General features: G+C 37.1%; 1 protein-coding gene across 5 annotated transcripts; it reads left to right on the forward strand.

Moving 5' to 3' along the window:
- The first annotated feature begins 17 nt into the window (after nucleotides 1-17).
- PRMT7 (protein arginine methyltransferase 7) lies at nucleotides 18-21,618 on the forward strand. 5 transcript variants are annotated; one of them, XM_067004673.1, is made up of 18 exons: nucleotides 18-196; nucleotides 505-667; nucleotides 1,425-1,461; nucleotides 2,603-2,752; nucleotides 4,028-4,136; nucleotides 4,473-4,585; nucleotides 5,787-6,028; nucleotides 6,170-6,347; nucleotides 7,408-7,535; nucleotides 8,342-8,480; nucleotides 9,024-9,107; nucleotides 10,497-10,544; nucleotides 11,712-11,801; nucleotides 12,462-12,623; nucleotides 13,745-13,819; nucleotides 14,570-14,730; nucleotides 15,858-15,954; nucleotides 21,158-21,618. In XM_067004673.1, exons 2-18 carry the CDS (start codon nucleotides 549-551, stop codon nucleotides 21,389-21,391), a joined length of 2,166 nt encoding a protein of 721 aa, XP_066860774.1. In that variant the 5' UTR covers nucleotides 18-196; nucleotides 505-548; the 3' UTR covers nucleotides 21,392-21,618. The 5 variants fall into 5 exon arrangements, with proteins under 5 accessions (XP_066860774.1, XP_066860776.1, XP_047934595.2 ...); XM_067004675.1 differs by having other exon boundaries at nucleotides 21,161-21,618; XM_048078638.2 differs by lacking the exon at nucleotides 21,158-21,618 and adding an exon at nucleotides 16,566-16,782.
- Nucleotides 21,619-22,032: the final 414 nt, after the last annotated feature.

Genomic DNA, 22,032 nt, shown 5'->3' on the forward strand with positions numbered 1-22,032 from the left:
CCGCGCGGGGCAGGCCGGGAAGAGGGCGGCCGCTGCCCGCAGGCTCCATGGCGCCGCGCGGGGCACGGCGGGAAGGGGCGGCCTGAGGGGGATCGGTAGCTGCTCGGTTCCTTGAGGGGAGGCGAGCCCGAGGCTGGTTGGGGACGGGAAGAGGAGAGAAGAGGGTCATCGTCTCCCCCCGCAGCTCCTTTCTGAGGTGGGGTAGACGCTGCCTTTTCGCCGGAGCGCTTTGCTATCAGCTTGTAGGTCTGCCCTCAGGCCGTGGGGTTCCCCCGGCATGAGGCGCTTCGCCGCGTGGGGGAGGCGTTTTGCTTTTAAACAACGCCGTTTGGTTGTTTATTTTTCTGTGCTGGGGGTAAGTTTGAGCTTAAAAAACGTTTTTCCTCTTGGAAGGCAGCGATCAGCGTGCTGGCTGAGGCGGGTGTATGAGGGAAGGTATGTGTTTGTGCCCAGAGCGAAAGTAATGTCTGTTTTCACTGGGTTTGTTTGTTTGTTTGTTTACAGACGCTATTTTGAGTGTTATATTGAAGCCAAATCAGCAAAATTGCATGATATATAAACAGAGATTGATCATGAAGACCTTTTGCGGAAGGGCTAACCCGACCACTGGTGCCATGGAGTGGTTAGAAGAGGATGAGAACTACGACTACCATCAGGAAATTGCAAGGTATGCTGGAAAATAACTGTACTATTTGCTTCTCTATCTTTTTTTGTTTTATCTTTGTGGAAATTCGAGGGACATGAGATGAGCACACTGCAGGACAGTCTAAATGTTATGGTTCCTAGGATTTTATGGGGCAGAATTATAGATGTAGAATTTTGTAAAGTATTCTCCAAGTAGTTCCAATTTTTTAAAAATACTTTTTGAGGTTCTGATTTTAATACCAACACTCACCCAACTGTGGCGAAGTATGTTGGCTAAATTTCTTAAAATACATAACACAGCAAATAATTGATGATCATCTGTTCCAGGCTCAAGTGGTTATTAATTTAGCTTAAGAATTATATTGCATTGTGTCCTAAGTTATAACAAATGCTAGCTTTAGCGAGAGGATCTTGGTAACAAATGATAGACCATTATTAGATAGCCTTTCATTGCTTTGTATGGCTTTATATGAATTTCCATATGTCCTGGCTGTTATTTCATAGCTGTTTGGTCTGTGTATTGGATCCACTGCTGAAGAGTGGATACATGCCAGTGGTTAATTAGTTCTCTCATATGCTGATGACCAGACCAGTGAACTGACTTCATTCCTTAGATCTGAGAAACCACTTGAGTCCTTAAAGGGTGTGTCGTGGTTATCTGCATGCTCATGGGCCCTGAGACTCTTTGCATTAATAGGTGAAAACCAAGGAGGTTATATGAGCAGTTGTGTAGTGTTCTGCACTATGTAGTATTTTGATTGGAATTTTATTTATTGTAGATCACGCTACGCAGACATGCTTCACGATAAAGACAGAGTAAGTATAGAAGCAAGAAACTTTTGAATGGTGAGAATATACTCATTTTTCTTTTCTTGAGAAGCTGTCACTGCATGACTGTACAGGTTTCTTTGAAAGATGAAGTGTTCGGATTTGTACTCTTCAAGATATCAGACCTGCTGCTGGATCAGGAGGTGCCTTCTTATGTCTGACTCTAGTACACTGCTGTTTACTGCAGAATGTGTTATTTACACTTAGTAGCTGCATTTTGATGCTGTACATCTGACATAACCTTTTAAAAGACTTCTCATATGTCTGCATTATGACCCCTGAAGCAAACATGCTGGTGGGATTGGGCATTTAATAAGCCATGTATGGACAGCAAATTGTATATAAGAAATTAACAAACTCTGCTACAATTATATGTCAGAAATGTTAAATATAATTGTTCAGAAAGGGATCCAACAGAACATTGTTAGATTTATAATGTCGAAAGATAACAGATGATTTGGGAAGGTTTAATAAATTGTTTGGAAAGGATTGTCCTAAAATAGACTGTTATGAAGTAAATGTATGTTTTAATATGAATATTTTAGCTGACAGGTGGAAGCATTTGGTTTCTTTCCTGTTACTAACACTGCTGTGTTTGTAACCCCTCTTATTGGCACGTAACCAAAAGCCGCTATTTAAACATGTTGTTTCTCATGTACGAACGTCTTCCAGTAGATGTAGAGAGGAATCTAAATCCAAGATACTTCAGCTTTTTCCCTGGTGCAGGCCCTGTATGAGTATTTTAGTGATTCCTCAGGGGAAAAAAAATCAAAAACAAAACAAAACCAGTAGCATCTTACCTGGGTATTATTATTATTGCCTTCCAAAAATGATGTATTGTATTTGTAAAGTATGCATGCAATGTAAATAGCTGACTGATTGGTGATGAGGAGAATGGTATAAGATTGATTTGCTGTAAATGAATTGCTCCCTCCAAAAATGCTTGTCTTTGCTGACAATGGCTTTGGTATGATGGTATGACTGTATAGCATAAAGAATGTCTGTAGGCCTTTTTCTGATTGTGAACTCATATAGTCTAAGAAGTCAAAATTTCTGCACAAAAAAGTGTATGAAGCTGAGAGGTCGCTGACTCCCCCCCCCCCTTTTTTTTTTAAATTTATTTCCACAGAACATGAAATATTACCAAGGTATTCGTGCTGCAGTGAGCCGAGTAAAAGAAAGAGGTGAAAAAGCAATTGTTCTCGACATAGGGACTGGCACAGGACTCCTGTCTATGATGGCAGCTTCAGCAGGTGCAGATTTCTGCTATGCAGTTGAGGTGAGCATTTGTAACTGATTGCACGTACTTGCATCCGTGTTTATAACCTCTAACTACAGTTGTTGTGTCTTCATGATCAGTCATGGGTGCATTTGCTTTTTTGTACTTTGCTTTCTGAAGTGCAAATTTGATGCCTTTTTATGTGTGTGAAAAAGGTAAATCTTATAAGAACATAGTTGAAAAGGCATAAAACATTTTTCATTTTTGGGACAGCTTCTGTAAATGTAGAGATCATCTAAGTCAAATTCTACAGTGTTCTGACTTTTCTACTTAAAAAACCTCAACGTTGATTAATGTTTTTGAAAATTTTGAGTATTCTCAAACCATATTGCTGATCTTCGTAAGTTTCAACTCTTGTAGGTGGCTTCTCAGGCCACTAAAATGTGGATGACATCTTAACAAAGAAACTGTCTCATAAACTGATTTTACCATCTCTGTGATTAGATAGAGCATCATAGTCCTTAACAGCCATTACTTATGTTAAGGATAACAACAGGAACATTTTGACCAGTTTAAGTTCTCTTTTTTTTAATGCATATGAAGAAACAGAGAACATTCACTTGTCCCTAGGTCACAGTCTTGAGAGCTATTGGTGCATAAGTTCTAATAGCAATATATTATTCCAGCTTTGGAACTTGGGCTAGGTTCCAAGGTGGTCACAAATTTCTTATCCTAAGTAGTCAAATTGTGTGGCCGGGTAGAATATGTAAAATTTTTTAGTTTAAAAGCAATCTGGTCATTAAGCCCTTCCAATACACTCTTCATCATTATGTTATTTACAGGCTATCTGCTTTCTTTATTATTCTCTTCACTCTGAAGGAAAGAAAACTTCTCTTCATTGTTACGCTGTCAATAAGAGCACATTTTTGGAATATTCCAGTGACTATTTGAGTGCCGGTTGCTTTTTTTTTCTTTTATTTTATTATTATTACATCTTGAGACTAAGCCTTTTATAATGCATGTGTATCTTTATTTTTAAAAATAATGAGTTTGTTTAATGTAAATGTTAAAAAAATCATAAGGCATTTTTTTTTGGTTTTCGAAAGATAAAGTGGTGTAGCTTTTGGAGACAGCTGATAACTGGGTTGGTAATGGTGACACTAGAGGTCTATGAACTTTTGAAATGAGGCTTGCTGTCTTGTTTCATGATAATGAACTTCAACCACAGGAAAATATACAGTTAAATTTTTGCAGGGCTAAACATGCTGCATTTTGTGTTGTATTTTTGAAAGCTAATGTTAGCTTACCGGTTTGTTATACTCTTGCTATTTACAGGTTTTCAAGCCCATGGCTAATGCAGCTGTGAAGATAGTGGAGAAAAATGGTTTTTGTGACAAGATCAAGGTAATCAACAAGCACTCCACTGAAGTCACAGTTGGGCCAGGTGAGAAATACAAGGCTAGGTTAAAAATCATTGGCAACTACCTCAAAACTGTGAAGGAATGTGACTTTTTAGTATTTTCTGAATGTTTTTAATTTATAAAAAAGAAATTCTTTTTTCGCTAGAAAGTAATGTTGGAAGGTTACTTCGAAAGGAAGTGTTTTTAGTAATATTTAAGTAGTCATTTGAATTTCTTATTAAACTTTTACAGGGAATTACTTTGCATTCTTCAGCAGGTTCTCTGGCAGGAATAAATTTTTGAATGACTTGTCTTTTCAGCATAACATCTTGAAAGGCTTATATGGTCTTAGTATTACAATATTAAATTATGTCTTTTAGATGGAGATATGCAGTGTCGTGCGAATATCCTGGTAACAGAATTATTTGACACAGAGCTGATAGGAGAAGGTGCCTTACCAACATATGAGCATGCGCACAAATACCTTGTACAGGTAAGAAAATACAGTCTGTTATTTATTCCTAGGGAAACTCTTGTCTTTTTTGGAATAGGATGGAGGTTATATTTGATTTAGGCTTCTGTATCATTTGTAAATAATCCAGCAGCTGTGCTAATTTCTTATTCAGATAATAATTTACTATGTTCATTCCTAGAATAAAGCTGATGGGGTATGTATCATAAATTACCATCTGTGAAATTATGCTTAATTTTATATTAAAACTAATAACTTGCTAATAACATTGCTTAGTAAACGTCTTTCAGAAAGGTATCCAGTTCTAATTTGGAGCTTTCCTTAGTAGTTGGTTCCAATGACAAATGGGTTCCAAGATGTTTTCAAAAACATTTTTTTTTCTCCTCCTAAATTTGATGGACTTCACATCCTAGGCATTCATTTTCCTTGTAAGAGGAGGCACTTGCCACTCTGTGTTTTTTGCCTGGGGAGATAGTTTAAACACTGTATTTAAATTAACAGCCAGTGTTGTTTTTTTTTGACATGTAATCCATGGGTATAATTTTATGGCTTTCTCCTTTACCCTTTTCAATTTTTCCCTTTAGTTAAAAGGTAGATGACACTTTAGCTTTCTAGGCTTCATTTCACATGTTTTACATATAAAAACAATATCACTCCATAACTTTGTACAGCTTCCCATGTTTAACTCTAAATTGTAATTAGTACATTTTGCAAAAGCATTGATCTTGGAATTCAGTTAGCTCATAGTTCACATTGTTTTTTTTAGAACAACTGTTATGTTTTCTGCCCTTTAATCAGGGTCAAAAAGTTGTCATTAAATAAATATTTGAGCCATTATTTTTCTGATTTACTCATTGCAAACACAAATTCTGTGTTAATGTTGATAGCGTAATAGTTATGTGCCTGGAGAAGCTCCAAACGGATTCCTCATCTCAGTATGAGAACTGCAATGCAAGTTTAACTCAGCAAATAAGCTGTTCTGTTGTGTCATTAATATAACAGTGATCTGGCCTTCTGAAAGACACCTAACAGGATGGATAAGTATAACATTTCACAGAGAGGTAGAGAGAAAAGTCTCTGAAATATTTGGAGTTTAAGATTTCAAAGTTCTCAGTCCAACTACTTGTTCTTTAAATTGTTTCACGTTTCAACTGATTTAATTCTCGTGCGTGTTAAGAAGTCACTTTGTTGAATGCTTCTACCCTTTGTTTTGCACACTTAGGAAGGATGTGAGGCAGTGCCTCACAGGGCAACAGTGTATGTCCAGTTAGTGGAATCCAAAAGAATGTGGTCCTGGAACAAACTGTTTCCTGTTTGTGTCGAAGCCGAGGACGGTGAAAAAATTGTCGTTTCCCCTTCAGAAATGGAGAACTGTCCAGGTGTTCCTTCTGTTTGTGATATCCAACTGAACCAGATGCCTTCAAGTGACTTCACTGTCCTTAGTGATGTGGTGACAATGTTCAGGTAAGCTAGGCATTGTTTTGTTCAAAGCAAAATTTTCCTGTTGTGCTTTTGGTATAAATTGTGCATCCAGCTTAGGAAGCAGGTGAGAATTTCTGAAGAGTGCTGAGTATTTCTTTTTTCAATTTTGATGCTTCTCTGCAGTGTGGATTTCAGTAAGCCAGTAAGGAGTGCTTCTACCTACTACAGAGTGCAGCTGGAGCCTGTAAAATCTGGCAAGGCACAAATCGTACTTTCTTGGTGGGATATTGACATGGACCCCTCCGGGACGATAAATTGCACAATGGCTCCATACTGGGTAAAATCCACTTCTGCTTTCCAGGTAATGCTGAGCCTTCAGATACTTTTCAGCAAATGACTTGCAGTAATTATTTTAAGTAAAGGTCATACTGGGTGATTTAAGCAGCTGTCTTGTAAACGGTATAGGAACTTTGCTGCTATTTTATGTATTGGAAGATGATAAACAAAATATAGAAGTGCTAAGTTAATTATGCACCTATTTTAGGTTTGCTTTAATGTAGAACTTAAAAACTGAAGCTGTCTTCTAAATGTACAATTCTTGATTTCTTTCTGTTACTTTCAACAAAGACTTCCACATATTTTTCCTTAAATAGTATCCATCCCTAGTCAAATTGTTATTCTGTGTTTTGCTTCCATGTAGTTATTGCATTAAATTTCCAAATATGTATTAGCTTTATGGTAATATATTTATATTCACATAAAGAAGGATGGTGTGGATGAGTTGATACTGGATATTTAGAGGAATAAGAGATCACTATTAAATCAGACTCCCATGTTTTTGTATTTACTTGTAGGATAAACTTGGTCAAACAGAAACTACAGAATGATTTCTTACACTTAACTGTGTTTGAGGATAAAATTGAAAACTAGCAAGCTTCAGGGCATTAAAGGGCATTTAGCTTAAAACTCTTGCAGTGTAGGAAACAGCTTTTAGAAACACAAAATAGTTGTGATGTCATATCATAACGACACTAATTGAGCTCATTTGATACACGAAACTCCAGACACTGGTCACTGTTTCTAATATGGGTTTCTAACATAAGTGAACTATAGAGGCAAACCAGCATTAATAAATTAATTTTTTGATTTGTTTTTCATTTCATAAAACACAAGCTTAGTTACTCAGCAAGCCTGTGATCTCTGGCTTATTCTGTTGTAAAAAATCTATATCAAGTACCTTCAATACCCAGTATTAGGCCTTAGTCAGTCTTGCTAACATAAACAAGGTTCTTTCAACTAGTCATATATCAGTGCTTTGAAGTCAAGCCCATTCTTACTAATTGATTTCCTGTTATTTGTTTACGTCTCATGTACTATTTATGAGTTAATCCCTAATGTTTTGTCTCTCAACTCCTTTTCAGTGGAGAGATCACTGGATGCAGTGTGTATATTTTCTGCCAAGTGAGGAGCCAGTTCTCCAGGGTGAGAAGGTGTACCTGACTGCCTGTCGTGATGAGTACTCTGTGTGGTATAAGCTGCAGAAAGCCAGGTAACAGTATGTGGGTAAAAAAAAGGGGTGCACCGTATTTCAAGCTGCACTATTTGCTCGTAGGGATGTGCTGTTTTGTGGAAAAGGAAGACAAAACCCAAGAGACTACAAAAATTACTAAAAATGTAAATGAACTAAAACTCGCTTAAATGAACAGGTGAAAAAAAAGAAGTGATTCATAGAAACACAATTGAGCTTTGGACTGCAGCCTTATTCCTGGTGGTGGTGTGTGTAGCAGGGAAATGAAAACTACCTGTGGTTGGTTCCTGGAACTCCTAAAACATAACTTAGCTGAGCTAGAACGTAGGTAAGACAGTGAAGTAATTGCCATTTTGTCTCTCTTCATTTTCTATATTCCCAGTCAGCACCGTCTTTTTAACTTGAGGAAAAGACATAAGGATTAAGCTCTCAAAAGGAGCTTAATTGTGTTGGTTGTGATGACTGTAGCAGCCAAGACTTTTTTTTTAAAAAAAAAAAAAAAGTTCCAATTAGGAGTCCAAACAAGTGACTTTTTTTCTAAAAGTTCAAAGCCTAAAATACCTAACCGCCAGAGACCAGTCCAGTGGGATTTTATTTTTTTTCTGTAAAGGCAAAAATTGGCCTTTTGGGCTCCTTTTATTTTGAAATGCAAAGTCTAAAAAAGTGTCACTGGGGAGCTAGTAAATTTGAACAAGTACCAGTGGAGTCTATATGCATTAATGTGCATGCTAGTTAAAATGCATGAATTTACCTGTTTGGGAAAACAAATCTTTGATGCTGTAGTTAATCTTTCATTTAATTTCTGCTTCCCCCATACGTACTTCCAGAGGAGAAGACAATAAAGCAGATGTTTGTGTTGAGAGTCCAGTTTGTAGATGTCAGGCTCACCTTCTTTGGAATAGACCACGCTTTGGAGAATTAAATGATCAGAACAGAACACGCCAGTACATCAAGTCTTTGATGAATGTGAGTGCATGTTGCCTGTAGGTTTTCTGGCTTATGTGACAGATGTGTGTATTGTTTTATTTGAACTAGTTATTTTTGGAATCTCTTTCTCCCTTGCTAAGGAGCTTACTCATAAAGTATGTTTTATTTACATCAGCAAATGTAAGTTGGATTTTGTCATGGTACATTTTTGATGTTTTTTGTTTTAATAGCAAGCAGCCATTTTTTGAATAGAAACTTGTAGCAGCTCTGTGTACTTGTGAAGATGAGTATTGGTGACAGGATAAAGACAGACTTCTTAGGATCACGTTGAAATCAAAACATACATTCTTCTAAACACCCAATATGTGTTTATGCAGATTTTTTCAGACCAAAAGCAAGGGATTATATGAACATTTCTTAGAGTAATCTGTTCTGGGTGAAGTGGTTGTATTAATCATTGTATCTCTCAGTCCTTATTTGCTATGGAACTGTGTGAAGTGGGGAAAAATGCCTTCAAAATGTCTAGAACTTAAACTCTTTCATCTGGAATAGGAATAACAATGGCAATTTATTTTCCTGTAGGTTCTGAGAACAGATAGTGTTTGCCTTTGCATCAGTGATGGCAGTCTGCTACCTGTGCTGGCTCACTATCTTGGAGCAAAGCAGGTATATTACTTCCTCCTGTTTATTTTTTTTTCTGATGTTTTCATTTTAGGTTGGTATTTTGGGTTCTGTCGTACTCTGGCCCATTATTGAATTATTTCCAGAGCCTCTTCAGTGCAAAGTGTGAAGGAGGCTCCAATTGTGATGAAATGCAGGTTAAATTTGTTTCTGTTCAAGTTGAAGTCTAGGGAGATAACAGTAACCAATTTTGATGTTTACCAGTGCATAGCCTTGAATGGAAGTGCTGTTTTTCATTTCTCGTTGATTGCTGTTTACCTTCTTATATCTTGGTGCTTTCGAAAATACTCTTTCTACTGACCGAAATGTCTGGCAGGTTTTTTTCTTTTCTCTTCACCATTCTATAATTACATTTATTATCTACTCTGAAGTGAAAGGGCTGTAACAGCAAGATAAGAAGCTTTAAGAATACTGAATCTGTGTAGATGTAAGACTGAGAGTTGCCTGGCTGGTTCCCTTACGTATATACCTTACGTGATGTGGGCTTGCACAAGGCCCTCAAACTAAAATCTGAAAAATCAGTTGGACTGAATATCCAGGAATATCTAATGTCTGATACAAAGTTTGAAGTAAAAATCTATTCTGCATTTGAAAGAGCAGATGAATGGATATATTCTGGATAACCTCTGAAATACTTAGCTTTGGGAAAGCTTCTCTCAGCAGAAAGGTACCAGTAGAACTGACACTGTAAAATACAGTGTGGGTAAAAGAGCTTTAAAAGATCAAATAGAATAAAGGATAGAGGTACTAGCTTCAAAAGGCTGGTGTGCTGCTGTGTACATCAGAGCTCTCTCCAGCTAGCGTGATCAGATCGTGTTAAACCACGATTACAAGCGGTAAGAACCAGATGGGGGTTGATCCGTTACACTGGTGATGGGGTCAGTTGTAAGTGACCTGTTTTCTTTCTCTGCTAAGCTGAAGTCGGGGTGATGCACTCCTTATTCACATACGTCCAGAAGGAAAACATTTCTTCCTAAAGCTCCCATCAGGATGAACCTAAATCCCCAAACTGCTGTCAGAATGAGAATTTGAACATCTAGCTGACTGCAGCCTGGGTTTGAGGATTTTGCTGTAAGAGTTTCCTTTTTAGCAATATCCTTGCATTTATTCAGGGGTAATACATGCCTAGAGCAAACGATGTTATGTGCATCTTAAAAATGGAAAATAAATAGTTACGGTCTATTGTATGTGTTTTTTTTTCTTATGCAGCTGTGAAAACACATTATTTAGCCTGTAGCTATTGAGTGGTTTTTGTTACTGTTTAAGAAGCATGTGACAATGGGCTGTAGAATGGGTGCATAGTTCATTAGGGCATCAAAATATTTCCCTTGCTGTTTACTATGTAATCTTTTAACTGTTATGTATTTTCTTTAGGTATTTACATTAGAAAACTCTGCTGTGTCCCGTTCTGTCATGGAGAAAGTGAGTTTCAATTTTGTCTTGAAGTGGTAAATGAACTCTTGGCATTTCTAATGCCAAAGCTGATGATTTGGATTGTCCTTACATAATTACTTGGGAGTTAAATAAGATAAGTGAATGCATTTGATCATACAGTTTGACACAACAGTGGGAGGCAGAAAGATACTGGGGGGGAGGTGTTGTTCGTGTTTTTTAATAAGTTGTACAGAGCTGTGTGCTAATACTTGGAGGAATATATCCCATCTGAGAGAGATCCGATCTCACAGCTGTAACAAGCTGAATAGGTCACTGGGTACGTTGACCTGAGCAGAGGGAGTTAAAGCTGCAAGTGCTTGATCTCTCCTTGCAGATACCTGCCTGAGCTTCTGCTCTGCTGCTCTCATTGCATTGCTGATAAAAACCAAGCTGTTTGTTTCTGAAGTTTAGTGGAATGTGAGAGCATCACGTAGTTTGTACCAGTCTAATCTGGAAGGTGGCAACTAGCAGTTCTTTCTTCCAGCTGAGACAAGAATGGGAATGCTTCTTTTCTGTACTGCTTTTAAGAGAAAGTAGACAGTGAGTCCAAACTGCAGGTGATTTTTCAGCTGCTCCTTTAGGTAGAGTACAGGAGTACTCTAGAGTACAGCCCTCCGGCAAAGTGCAGACTATTCAGAAGAGGCAGCTAATATCTAAGAAGTGATTAAAAGCAGTTACTTGAAGTCCCTGCTCATCTGTGTCTGTTTCAGATGGCACTATAAAGTCTTAAAGACTATAAAAACAGGCAATTTAGGATGCAAACCTGGTTTCAATCACAAGCCAATTATTCAGTGTATTAATAGTTCCAGTAATATTTCTCTTTCTTGACTGTCCTTCCCATATGCTTCAGAGTGCAGATGAATAAAGGTGAGGCAAATGTTGTGACATCTGCCTTTTATGTACTTAATTGAAGGAATAGGAGGGTCACGTACTTTAGCTCACTAGGTGTGACATTTTGGCACTAACGGTGTGCACCCATCAGGAACAGGCTTGTATCATCCTCAGAGCTGAGTTAAGGAAGGCATTTTCTTAAAATTTCTTGTAGGTATTTCTTTCTTTCCTGTTTATTTTTTTCTTTGTTAAATTATTATTTTGATATAGGTTTGAATTTCAAATGTAGATTTTGATAAAGACAGAATATTGCTTTTATTTTAGTTTTTTAAGGCAAATCATCTTGAAGATAAAATCAAAATACTAGAAGCACGTCCTGAGTCACTGACATCATCTCATTTGGAAGATAAAAAGGTATGTAATAGTTGTCCTGTACTGAATTTCAGTGGCCTGGCAGGGAGGGGAGAGTGAAAACCACTTTTGTTTTCCTTGTGTGCTACTGTAACCACAATACACCACAGTTCATACAAAGTGTAGCGAGCAGACAGTTGAGACTTTGTCGTACTGAAACTAAATGAAGCTTAATCTAAAGGCTTTGGGTTGGTTTTCTTTTTCATTTTTTGCTTTGTTTTCGGAAGGGTATGGCTTTCCTTTCTTGCATAATCTACACCAGTTTTAACAGCAGTTAAACCAGTTTAACTGTGTATGTGTTGCTAGTCTGTAGCTCTTCTTCCTGAAGCCAATCAGTAGATCATAGTCTATCAGGAAGTACCAGCATCCTTAAATTAAAATTTTCAAAGCTCTGTGACTCTTCTTCCAAAGCTTTCCAACTGAAAACTGCAACGTTTTTTTATTGGACTTTGTTGCATGGAATTTCATGTTAGAATTCACTGACTAGAACCCTAAAAAGATTTATGTTATGCAGTAATTAAATCTGTATGGAGAAGTTTTTATCTAGGTGTCTGTGCTTGCTGTATTGCATTGTCATCTACTGAAGTTATAAACAGCCTGTGTTATTGTTGGAGCTGTTGTTCTTTATGATAATGCTTTTTATCTCTTCCTTTGTTTGCCAAGATTTCCGTTCTTGTTGGAGAGCCGTTTTTCACTACAAGTTTGTTGCCGTGGCATAACCTGTATTTCTGGTATGCTAGGACAGCTGTGTGCAAGCATCTTGCCAGCAATGTCACTGTCCTGCCTCAGTCTGCTTCTTTGCATATGATGATCGTGGAGTTTCAGGTGAGGTTGTTTAGAACCACTTGATATTAATATGAATTCACTTAAAACTGAGTACTCTTTCAGGAGTTTTTAATGCCAAGTTTATCTTGTCTTCATACTGTTCACTTTGATATGCGTTGCACTTACCACCTGAGGAAAGAATATGGAACACCTTGAAAATGAGTTTTACCATATCTACAATCCCTTATCAGAAAATTACCTTGAAATTTTTTACCATTTTCATTAAAAAGACTGAATGTTTTAAAGTAGTTCCTTAGGTTATCACTGAAGCATGTCAGAACTGGGGTTATTTATAAAATGTTACATTCTGTAAAATAACAGTTTTTAAAATGATTTTTTTTAGTGTAAGACTGTAAGCAGGATTCATAATTGCATGTTCATTTTCTTTGAACAACTAGAGAATGTACACAGTTCTAAACTTGGGCATAATAGGGGTCATACTACTATGAAAAGTAATCTTTCGGAAATTTTTCAAAGGTATACTTTTTTTTTAAGGACCCTAAGATGGTCAGTAAAGGTTATTAAGAGTTTGCCTACAATGACAATGGAAATTACAAAAGTACTTAATATGGAAAGTTTCTGTCCAGTAGCGTGAGGGAACTCTTTAGTCTGAAACTCACTAAAATATATGTATGAAACAAAAAATGAGTGTAATCTAACATATATTCACATAAGCATAATCTTCAGTTTATCTTTTCAAGATGCCAGCTCTTTTTTCACTCTTTTCTTCCTTCTAATTCACCAACTATGTAGTTTTGTGTCTAAGCCTCCGTTCCCTTAGTAGTTTCCTTATTCTAATACTCTTTAGCCTTGTTACCTCACTTCCACCTTTAATTTGTGCATCTGAAAACATGTATGTTCTTTTTCCCTGGGGGACTAATCTCTCATACTGCATATTTTTCGGTTTTCTGCTTTCACAGTTTTCTGCGAAAATGTAGAGAATATGAAATATATTCTGAGAAAACAATGTAAATCTGAATCATCATGTAATAGGAAGCAGAGGTTTAAGGACAAATCAATCAATGTTTTTAAGTAGGTGTATGCAGTTTACTAACAGTTTAGTTCACAGCTAAAGCTATTTCCATTAACAGAGCCAAAGAATATCCTATTTTCCTTTTTAGGACTTATGGAGAATCCGGAGTCCTTGTGGCATCTGTGAAGGTTTTGATGTCCGGACTATGGATGATATGATTAAAGTAAGAAGACTGAAAGTAATTTCAGCACAAGTCTTAGCAAAAGAGAACAAAACTAACCTTGGCTTAAGAAAAAATGTATCTAGTGACTGTTTAAAACCGTGAATGTTAGACGGAACGCCATTGTTTCAGTTTCTTATAAATATTGTGGCTCTTTAGTTCTTGCAAAAGGGGTTGTGGGGTTGTGCATGTCTTGTCATTCGTCAAGCTGTTCAGTTTTCAAACCACTTGCAATGCTTTTGAAATGCTTCCATTATCCAAAAAGAAAAATCCTGTTCTCTATTCTGTGCTTGAAATAAAATCAGATGGGAGTTGTTTATAAATGAATCCTGCAGCACTTAACTTGCCCTTGCAGGTACTTTTGAGAGAAAAAGGCTCTTTGGCTTCCAAGAAACAGATATGATGGGTGAGATTTTTATCTCCATATTTGAGGTAGCCATTTAGATTGCCTTTCTAGTCTTTGTGGAGGAGTACAGGTAGTTCTAGAGTAGAGTTCATCTCAAGGGAGAAGAGAAGCTTAAATGCATTGTATCTTGAAAGTGCACATTTTTGTCTGACTACTGAGGACTGTAGTCCTAGCAATTAATTCATACATGTAGTATATTTTTTCCCTTGTGCTTAAGAAGTACAGTCCTGTCCTCTTGGAACTTTATTGTTTAAATATTCTGGGTTCAGGATACAAAGTTAACTTGAAAACAAGGACTATTTGCCTTTGAGTTGTTTTCAGATAGTTTTTTTACTTTTTTTCTTCAGAGTTCTCTGGATTTTAGGGAGTCCAAGGAAGCAGAACCTCACCCTTTGTGGGAATATCCTTGCAAGTCACTTTCTGACCCCCTGGAAGTTTTGATATTTGACTTCAGAGAGACTGTACCACAACACTGTCTCAGCACAGAGGGTTCTGTAAATCTTTTACGGTGAGTTTTCTCATTGCAATAAATGTTCTCTTTTTTTTTTTTTTTTACCTCATCTTTAAACTGTGTGTGTTATGGTTAGCTAGCGGGATTGTACTTTACAGTTTTTAAAAATGTAACCTAAAGTTGCGGAATTCACTCTGACGTGAATTTCCTGTGGTTACTCACAATGGGCTATAACAGTAAGGGGTAATTTCTCAGATAATATACCCTTATTTCATAAATAACATTTTGTCAGCTTTTACCATGATTTAAAACATAAACAGGTTAATTTATAGTTTATAGAAAACAAACTATTGTCTGGAAGTTTTTAATTATGGAATTTGTTCTTGTTGCTGAGTTCTTGCAGACAAAGCTTCTACTTATCTTTCCATATTACTCTGTTTAACGGCTTTGAAGTGTCCATTATCTTTCCCTTTAACTATAATTCTAACAATCTTGATATTTTTCACATCATCTGAGATACTTTTAACTATAATCTAACTACAGTTTGTAGTTATTTCTATTCAAGAATGAAATGCAGTTAAGAATTAAAAAACAGGAAGAAGGTACTTTTGTCTATCTAGTTTACATAACTTAAACATTGTTGCAGTCGTATGTTTCTCTTTGTGAAACCAAATGAATGATTTCACGAAATCCAGAACCATCTGCATATAGGATCTCTGTGCCTTTGCACTAGTTGTATTTAAGAGGCAATATGCTAGCATGACCTCTGTGCCTTGTGGAGCAGAGACTTGAAGTGAGATGGGATATGTGGTTTTCCCCAAAATGCAGAAACAATATAAACTGGGGTCTCTGAAGGATGTGCTCCCCAAATACACTGTATACTATATGCTGTGTAATCTTGACTGCTTGTTAAATGACTGTTTCTTAACAGATTAGTTATGACTTATGTTCTTCATTTTATTTTTTAGATTTTATATTTGCAAGTATTTAAAAAGTTGCTACCTATTTACCAAATGTACCTATTTATCTATTTTATTTATTCTGCTCTTCAACTTTTATTCAAAGAAACAAGTTATTCATGCTTTTACAGCTCTCAACCAAGCTACATAAGGAATAGGTTCAGAGTTGAGGATGTAGTATTATAATGTTATGATGATGGGTTTTGATCCCCTAACTCTCTTCAGGAAGGGAAAAAGCCATGGAGCAGTTTTGTGGATGGAGTATCATCTTACTGCTGATATCTCAGTTAGTACAGGACTGATGCAGATTTCAAACGAAAAGGTACTTCTTCAAGCTAATTTTATTATCTCTCAAAGTCTGTAGGATTACAGTTCTGAAAAATGGGTCTCTGCTGGCTATGCATGATTTATATAGTGCTCTTTCTTACACTCTTTGAATATTATGTAGACAGAACTAGTAGAGCTATCTGTTTATACTTTTGGGGGGAGCGGGAGATGAACCTTGAAATAAGAGAGTCTGAGCTGTAGTTTGGAACTACATGCAGAACTCAGATACAATGCTAGTTCAGAGTAGCATTTATACAAGTTATATACAACTCGTTTTATACAACTTCCCTTTCTCAGTTTAACAAAAGCAAAAAACTGGAGGGGAAGGAGTATTTTTGGTACTCTATGTAAATATTCTTTGACCAAGTCTGTCTGTTCTCTACAACTTCAGTACACAGTGTAGCATTTTAGATTGCATGTTATGCATTCCTGTAATGAATGGTTGGCAATGAAAGTGATAACTCTTATCTGATCTTTCTATACTGAACTGAGAACAAGAACTCTTGTGCTCTCATTGCATTATAATAATAATAATAATATCCAGTAATAGTCCAGTAATAATATCCTAGAGTTGTGACTACTTTCACTTTTAACTCTTTTCTGTAGGGAAACTGTGAATGGAATCCCCACTGCAAGCAAGCTGTCTATTTCTTCAGTTCTGTTATTGAATCAGAAACTCTGGCAGACCTTCCTAGTGCTGTCACATATGCTATAAATTTTGACACAAAGACAGGAGATATTGCAATGGATTTTAAACTATTATAAAATATTTTCCTTTTATTTCTAAATTATAATAAACTGATACAGTATTCTTTGTATGGCAGAGGGTGTTTGTTTGTTTGTTTGTTTTTTATTGTGTTCAGAAAGCAAACAAACCATTCTGAAAAATATTTTTCAAACGTCCTTGTTTTGAAAATGTATAGCCGGAGAGGTAGCGAGAAATGTTTTAAGGACCTGTATTCCCAATAGGATTTATATCTGTACACCTACTTTTTGCCATCTGTTTCATTGTGAAACTACATGGTATTTGGGGGTTTTGAATGTTATGGGGATAAAAAACAGTTGATGTACTGGCTATTACATGGCATATCAGTGGATGAAGACACTAACCCTTACACTGACATTAGATAGAAATTAGTTAAACCACCTGTTTTTAGGCTTGCTTTTGCTGCTGTAAAATGGAAACTAATCGTGAGAATGCACGAAAAGAAACCCCAAGTCAAGCTACATATGTGTAGCAGTACGTGTCAGTACACATATTAAGGAAAAGCAATGTACATTTTGGTTAGTATTAGATTGAAATGTTTAGTAAATTAAAGTATGTTGGACTGACATTCTGCTGGAGTCTGATATGCTGCATTTCTGAAGAGACAGTGGCCCAGTGGAAAGATATACCTGGAGATTAGAATATGTACATATTCAGGTTAATTGGAAATGACAAACTGATAATTGTCTGACCAGAAACAAAAGTAAAAGAGCCATAGTCTCAAAACTTGCACATTTCTAGGATATATGTAATGTGTGTATATGATTAAAGTTTTGGCTTATACTCATTCCCTCAGTGGTCTGAATGATATCTGCAAGTTCAGGTAAGTTGTACGTTGTTCTGCAATAGATGTTGTCCACAGCTGAGGTTTTCTTAGTTCCATTCTAAATCATATTGGCAGAGGTTGCAGTGTGTGACCACGTGTGCAATTAATTTTGATTTAGATGGACAGTCAATTGCTGTATCTGTTTTGTATGTGTGATCTATTAAGTGAAGTAGAAAAATCAATGTACTCTCTGTCCTAAATTATGTCAGCCAGCTGCCGGGATAACTGCTTGCTAGAGCTACTCCCATTTCCTCTGAGCAGCAACTTCTGTCAAGTGATAGGAATGGTAGAAAGAAGCCATGAGGGAGCAGGAGCCTACTCTAGTCTGCCTTGTCACCAAGAAATGTAATTCTGGTGAGTAGGAATTTTAATTCTTAAGGGTGTGATCATATTTATAGACCTGAAAGACATCTAAAATATTGCTAAATTTTTCAGAACTGTTTTCCTGACAGAGGTCTTAGACCCAGTAGTTATTACCATATTTTCAAAAATACTGCATTTTTATATTAAGATCATATTTATATATAACATCAATAAAAGACAGTTGTGCAAATCAGAATGTATTGTGTACCTTCTAGTCTCTCGGGGGAGAATGCAGCAGAAAACAGCTAGATACTGCCTGCTGTGGCCTGACACAGAAAGTTTGAACTGCTGTTCTGCAGTACAAAAAGCTTCTGAAGGTGCTTTACACTTACTTCTCAAATGATGCGGGTTCTAACAGAAGCTTACAGTATTCTGAAGAGAACACAGAATGAAAGTACAGCAATATATTAGAATTTATATGCTTAAAAAATAAATACATAAAAAATAAAACCACAACTGAGGTTACAATATTTTAATGTCTAATGTTAACCTTCTCAAAGATAACTGCATACATATGTGCCTGAATCATACTACTTAAGGAAAAAAAAATCAACATAAATTTGCTGACATGCAAAATGGAAGAAATCCATGTTGATGGGAATTTGTAGTTTGTTATTAGTATTATATGTGGGAGATATGTGGTCATTGCAGTAGGTATTAGGCATGGTGACCTAGAGGTATTCTTAAACCATCTTGATAATGAGAGACTTGATATTATTGAGATTCACAGGTTGGTGTAGTGAAAGTCAAAGCCATACGGATAGTGTAGTGGCATATCTGCAGAATTCTGCTTCCAGAACCGAACTGTGGCAATTAATATGAATCACATTATCTTCATGTGATGAAAAACATCTTAAGTTTCAAAATGCCTGGAGCAGTAATTACGCTGCTGCTGTCCAAAGGGGGGGGAAGCTGAAAAGCTGGAGCACTGTGCATATTTTAGCACCTGTGGGTTCCTTAGAGGGAAAAACAGTCTGATAGATGTGCTTGGGAAACCTTGTGCATGTATTAATCCTCTGTGAGGGCTATCAACATTGTGAATGGTTTCTGGTTACGGTTATGCATTCAGACAGGCACTGAAACTGCTTTAGGGATTTGATTCGAACATGCTGGAATCTGTTATGTTGAAGCAAACCCTTACCACATGTACAGTTGGAACATTTTCACAAAGGTCACATCATTCATCAAATTCTGGTACATACAAAAGATGATTGTGTTGATAAGAATCTGTGTGAATGAGGGGAAGCTTTGTTCACCTCTAATTAGGAGGATTTAGCATATGTATCAGTATTCCTTGGCTTTTGTAAATTCTTCAGGGTAAAATTCAAAATCTACTGTGATACGTAAATTGTGTGGAAAACAGCTTCTTATAGGGGATACTGGCCATTCCTTACATGTGTGTGCTTTTAAAGGAAAACAAAACAAAATACTTCCATCTCTGTCCTCTTCCACAAGGCATTTTACTGCAGGAACACAGGAAACAAACAAACAAACAAACAAAAAGCCATTTTATCAGAAAAACATCTACCCAACAGCAACATTTAGACTTCTATTTGTTCCCAGACTTGACAGAAGCATTGCCATGATGTGCCGAGTTGAAAAACTTTTAGCTGTTGATATCTTAATAAGCAGAACATCCTATTTACTCTTGGAAGGAAACTTTCTCTGTGCTGCCACCAGAGGCATTTTTTTCCCTAAATGACAACAGGTTTGATCCTGACTAGGCCTACAGGCATAGATGCATGTTTTAAAAGAAACATGATCCCCCTGCCACCACTGAACTAATAGTATTATAGCTTGTATATTACATGAGAGCCAGTGTGTAACTGGATGATTTTTTTTGTGGCACAAGAAGAGATGCTTGCACTAAAGATGTAGGTTTTATTCAGGTATTAAGAATGATCATCAATCAAAAAGTTTTGCTGTTCACATTTAAATTCCCTATTGTGGTTCTGCTGCAAAAATACCTTTTCTGTAGCATTGAATTGTGATGAAAGTTTTACTGATACTTGGGTGGTTGTTACTGTGTGGTTATCACACCACTAATCCACAAGAGGGTGCTGAGAACCCACTTTTATTTTTTTAATGTATTTTCAGTTCATACATATTTACTTCCTATAAGGAAAAGTGCACAGACTTTCAATGCAGCTGTCTCATTTTCTGTACAAATAAAATGCTTGTGATGTTATAAGATACATACACATACATGTACTGAAATAGAAAACTAGTACAAAACCAGTGATAACTGCTAGTAAGAGTAATATGGATTTGCACCTACAATAAAAAGGCAGGTGAAATGTCTCATGTTAAGTATACCGAGTGAATAATACTTTATGAAAGTGAGATTGTCTTAGTCCTGATGAAGGACAAGTCTTGCATTTTATTTAAAGGGTATTAAGTCATGGCAGCTGCAAGTTTTGTTCCTGTGTTTGCAAAAAGGGTACCTTTTGTCTAAGGGCTGGACAGTTCAAGAACTGGGATCAAGGAGCTTGCTTTTCTCCTTCATTAGTCCCTTTGAAACTGCTCTGTGTAGGCTTCCTGCATTTAACGAGATAGAGGATGCAGTTCAAGACTAATTCATTTAGGCACTCATCTTTTGTATTCTATTTGTAGTTACAGCTGGTTGTTAGGAGGGGAATAGACTTACAGCTTCTTAATGTTAGATTTTTTTTTTTTCTAGTGACGATTGTGAGCTGAATACAATGGGTGCTTGCATCACCATTTTACCTTATTGACTCTGGGGGCATTGCAAACTGTTAATTTGGTTTGGTACTTGTTTTCAAACTCAATGTTTCCAGTCATTTAATGTGGATTAATGATTAAGACACTTCTTCTCAGAGAGAGGCATGTATAATTATCCACATTCTTCAGATGAGGAAAAAGCAAGAGTGCTTTGTGTAGGCGTTAATGTGTTTCATCTGCCCTGAGATCGCTGTAAGATTAGGGCCTCAGGAGCTAAAAATGACTTGCTCAAGGCCATGCAGAGTAAACTAATCCCCTGACTTCCTTGCTCTGCTTTAATCATTTGTTTTCTTAGTGCAGTGTGATTTCAAGTGCAGCCTTATGAGGTTTGACCGAGATACAGCAGATAAAGGCTCAGAGGCAGCAAATCCTTGGATACTTCAGTAATTAAAACCATGGTTTAAAAAAAAAAAAGTGTATATACATATAAGGCCATAGGGCTTTGTTTTTGTTTTGAAAGACTGTCACAAAGCTGACCCAGTTTTGTTTTTTCTTTCCCAGCAGGATTCTTATCTAGGATTTGAGAGCCCTAAGGATGCCTCTTCTGTGGACAAGGGCACTAATGAAAGAATGAGAGCTGATTATCTTCATGTATGTGAAGGGAAAGCCCTGCACCGGAGGGTATTCTTTGCAGTCGTGTGGGTCCTGGGGTATGTTAGCTCTGACATGCACCCTGGAGACTGGACAAGCAGCTTTTCTCCTTCCTCAGGGTTTTGCTCAAGTGCAGCTGCCTAATGTATTGCAGCAGCAGCGTGTTTGCTGTGGATGTTGTCTCTTGCTCCTCTCATTTTCTGCAACCTCTGCTTTTTCTGGCCTTGTACATCACTCTCTGAGGTGGAGAGTGGCGCTTGCGCAGTGGAAGAAATAATGGGCACTGCAATTTATTGGGCTTCTGCTTCTCAAGGCTGATGGATCCTACTATATCTGTACTCCAATAAAGCAACTGCTTGCTTCATGTTAAAGAGTATCTAAGAAACCAATTATTCACAACCCTGAGAATCAGCAAATAAATCAAGCAGCTGCGATGAATGGCATTGGGAGAGAGACAAACAGCATTCATTACAGCACTTGAACATGTCATATTTCTCCTCAACTGTAATATTTCTAGGAAACATTGAAGTGACTGTGCTGTAGGCCTACATACATAATCTCATACCCACTTTGCAGGCAACTGCAAAGTCATTTACACTGAAGGATTGATGATCAGCCCTGTCTCTAGTCAGAAAGGGCTGTGAAAGCATCCGGAACTAATTAGCAACGAAGCGACTCTCCCGGAGCCTCCAGCTGGGGAAGAGGATGGGAGAAGCAGCCAGGAGCAAGTTTAGCCGGGGATCCCAGCAGAATCTCAATGTGCTGACCTCCCAGGGCCGCCGGTT

Source organism: Anser cygnoides, chromosome 12, assembly GCF_040182565.1.
Source record: "Anser cygnoides isolate HZ-2024a breed goose chromosome 12, Taihu_goose_T2T_genome, whole genome shotgun sequence".
Taxonomy (NCBI): domain Eukaryota; kingdom Metazoa; phylum Chordata; class Aves; order Anseriformes; family Anatidae; genus Anser; species Anser cygnoides.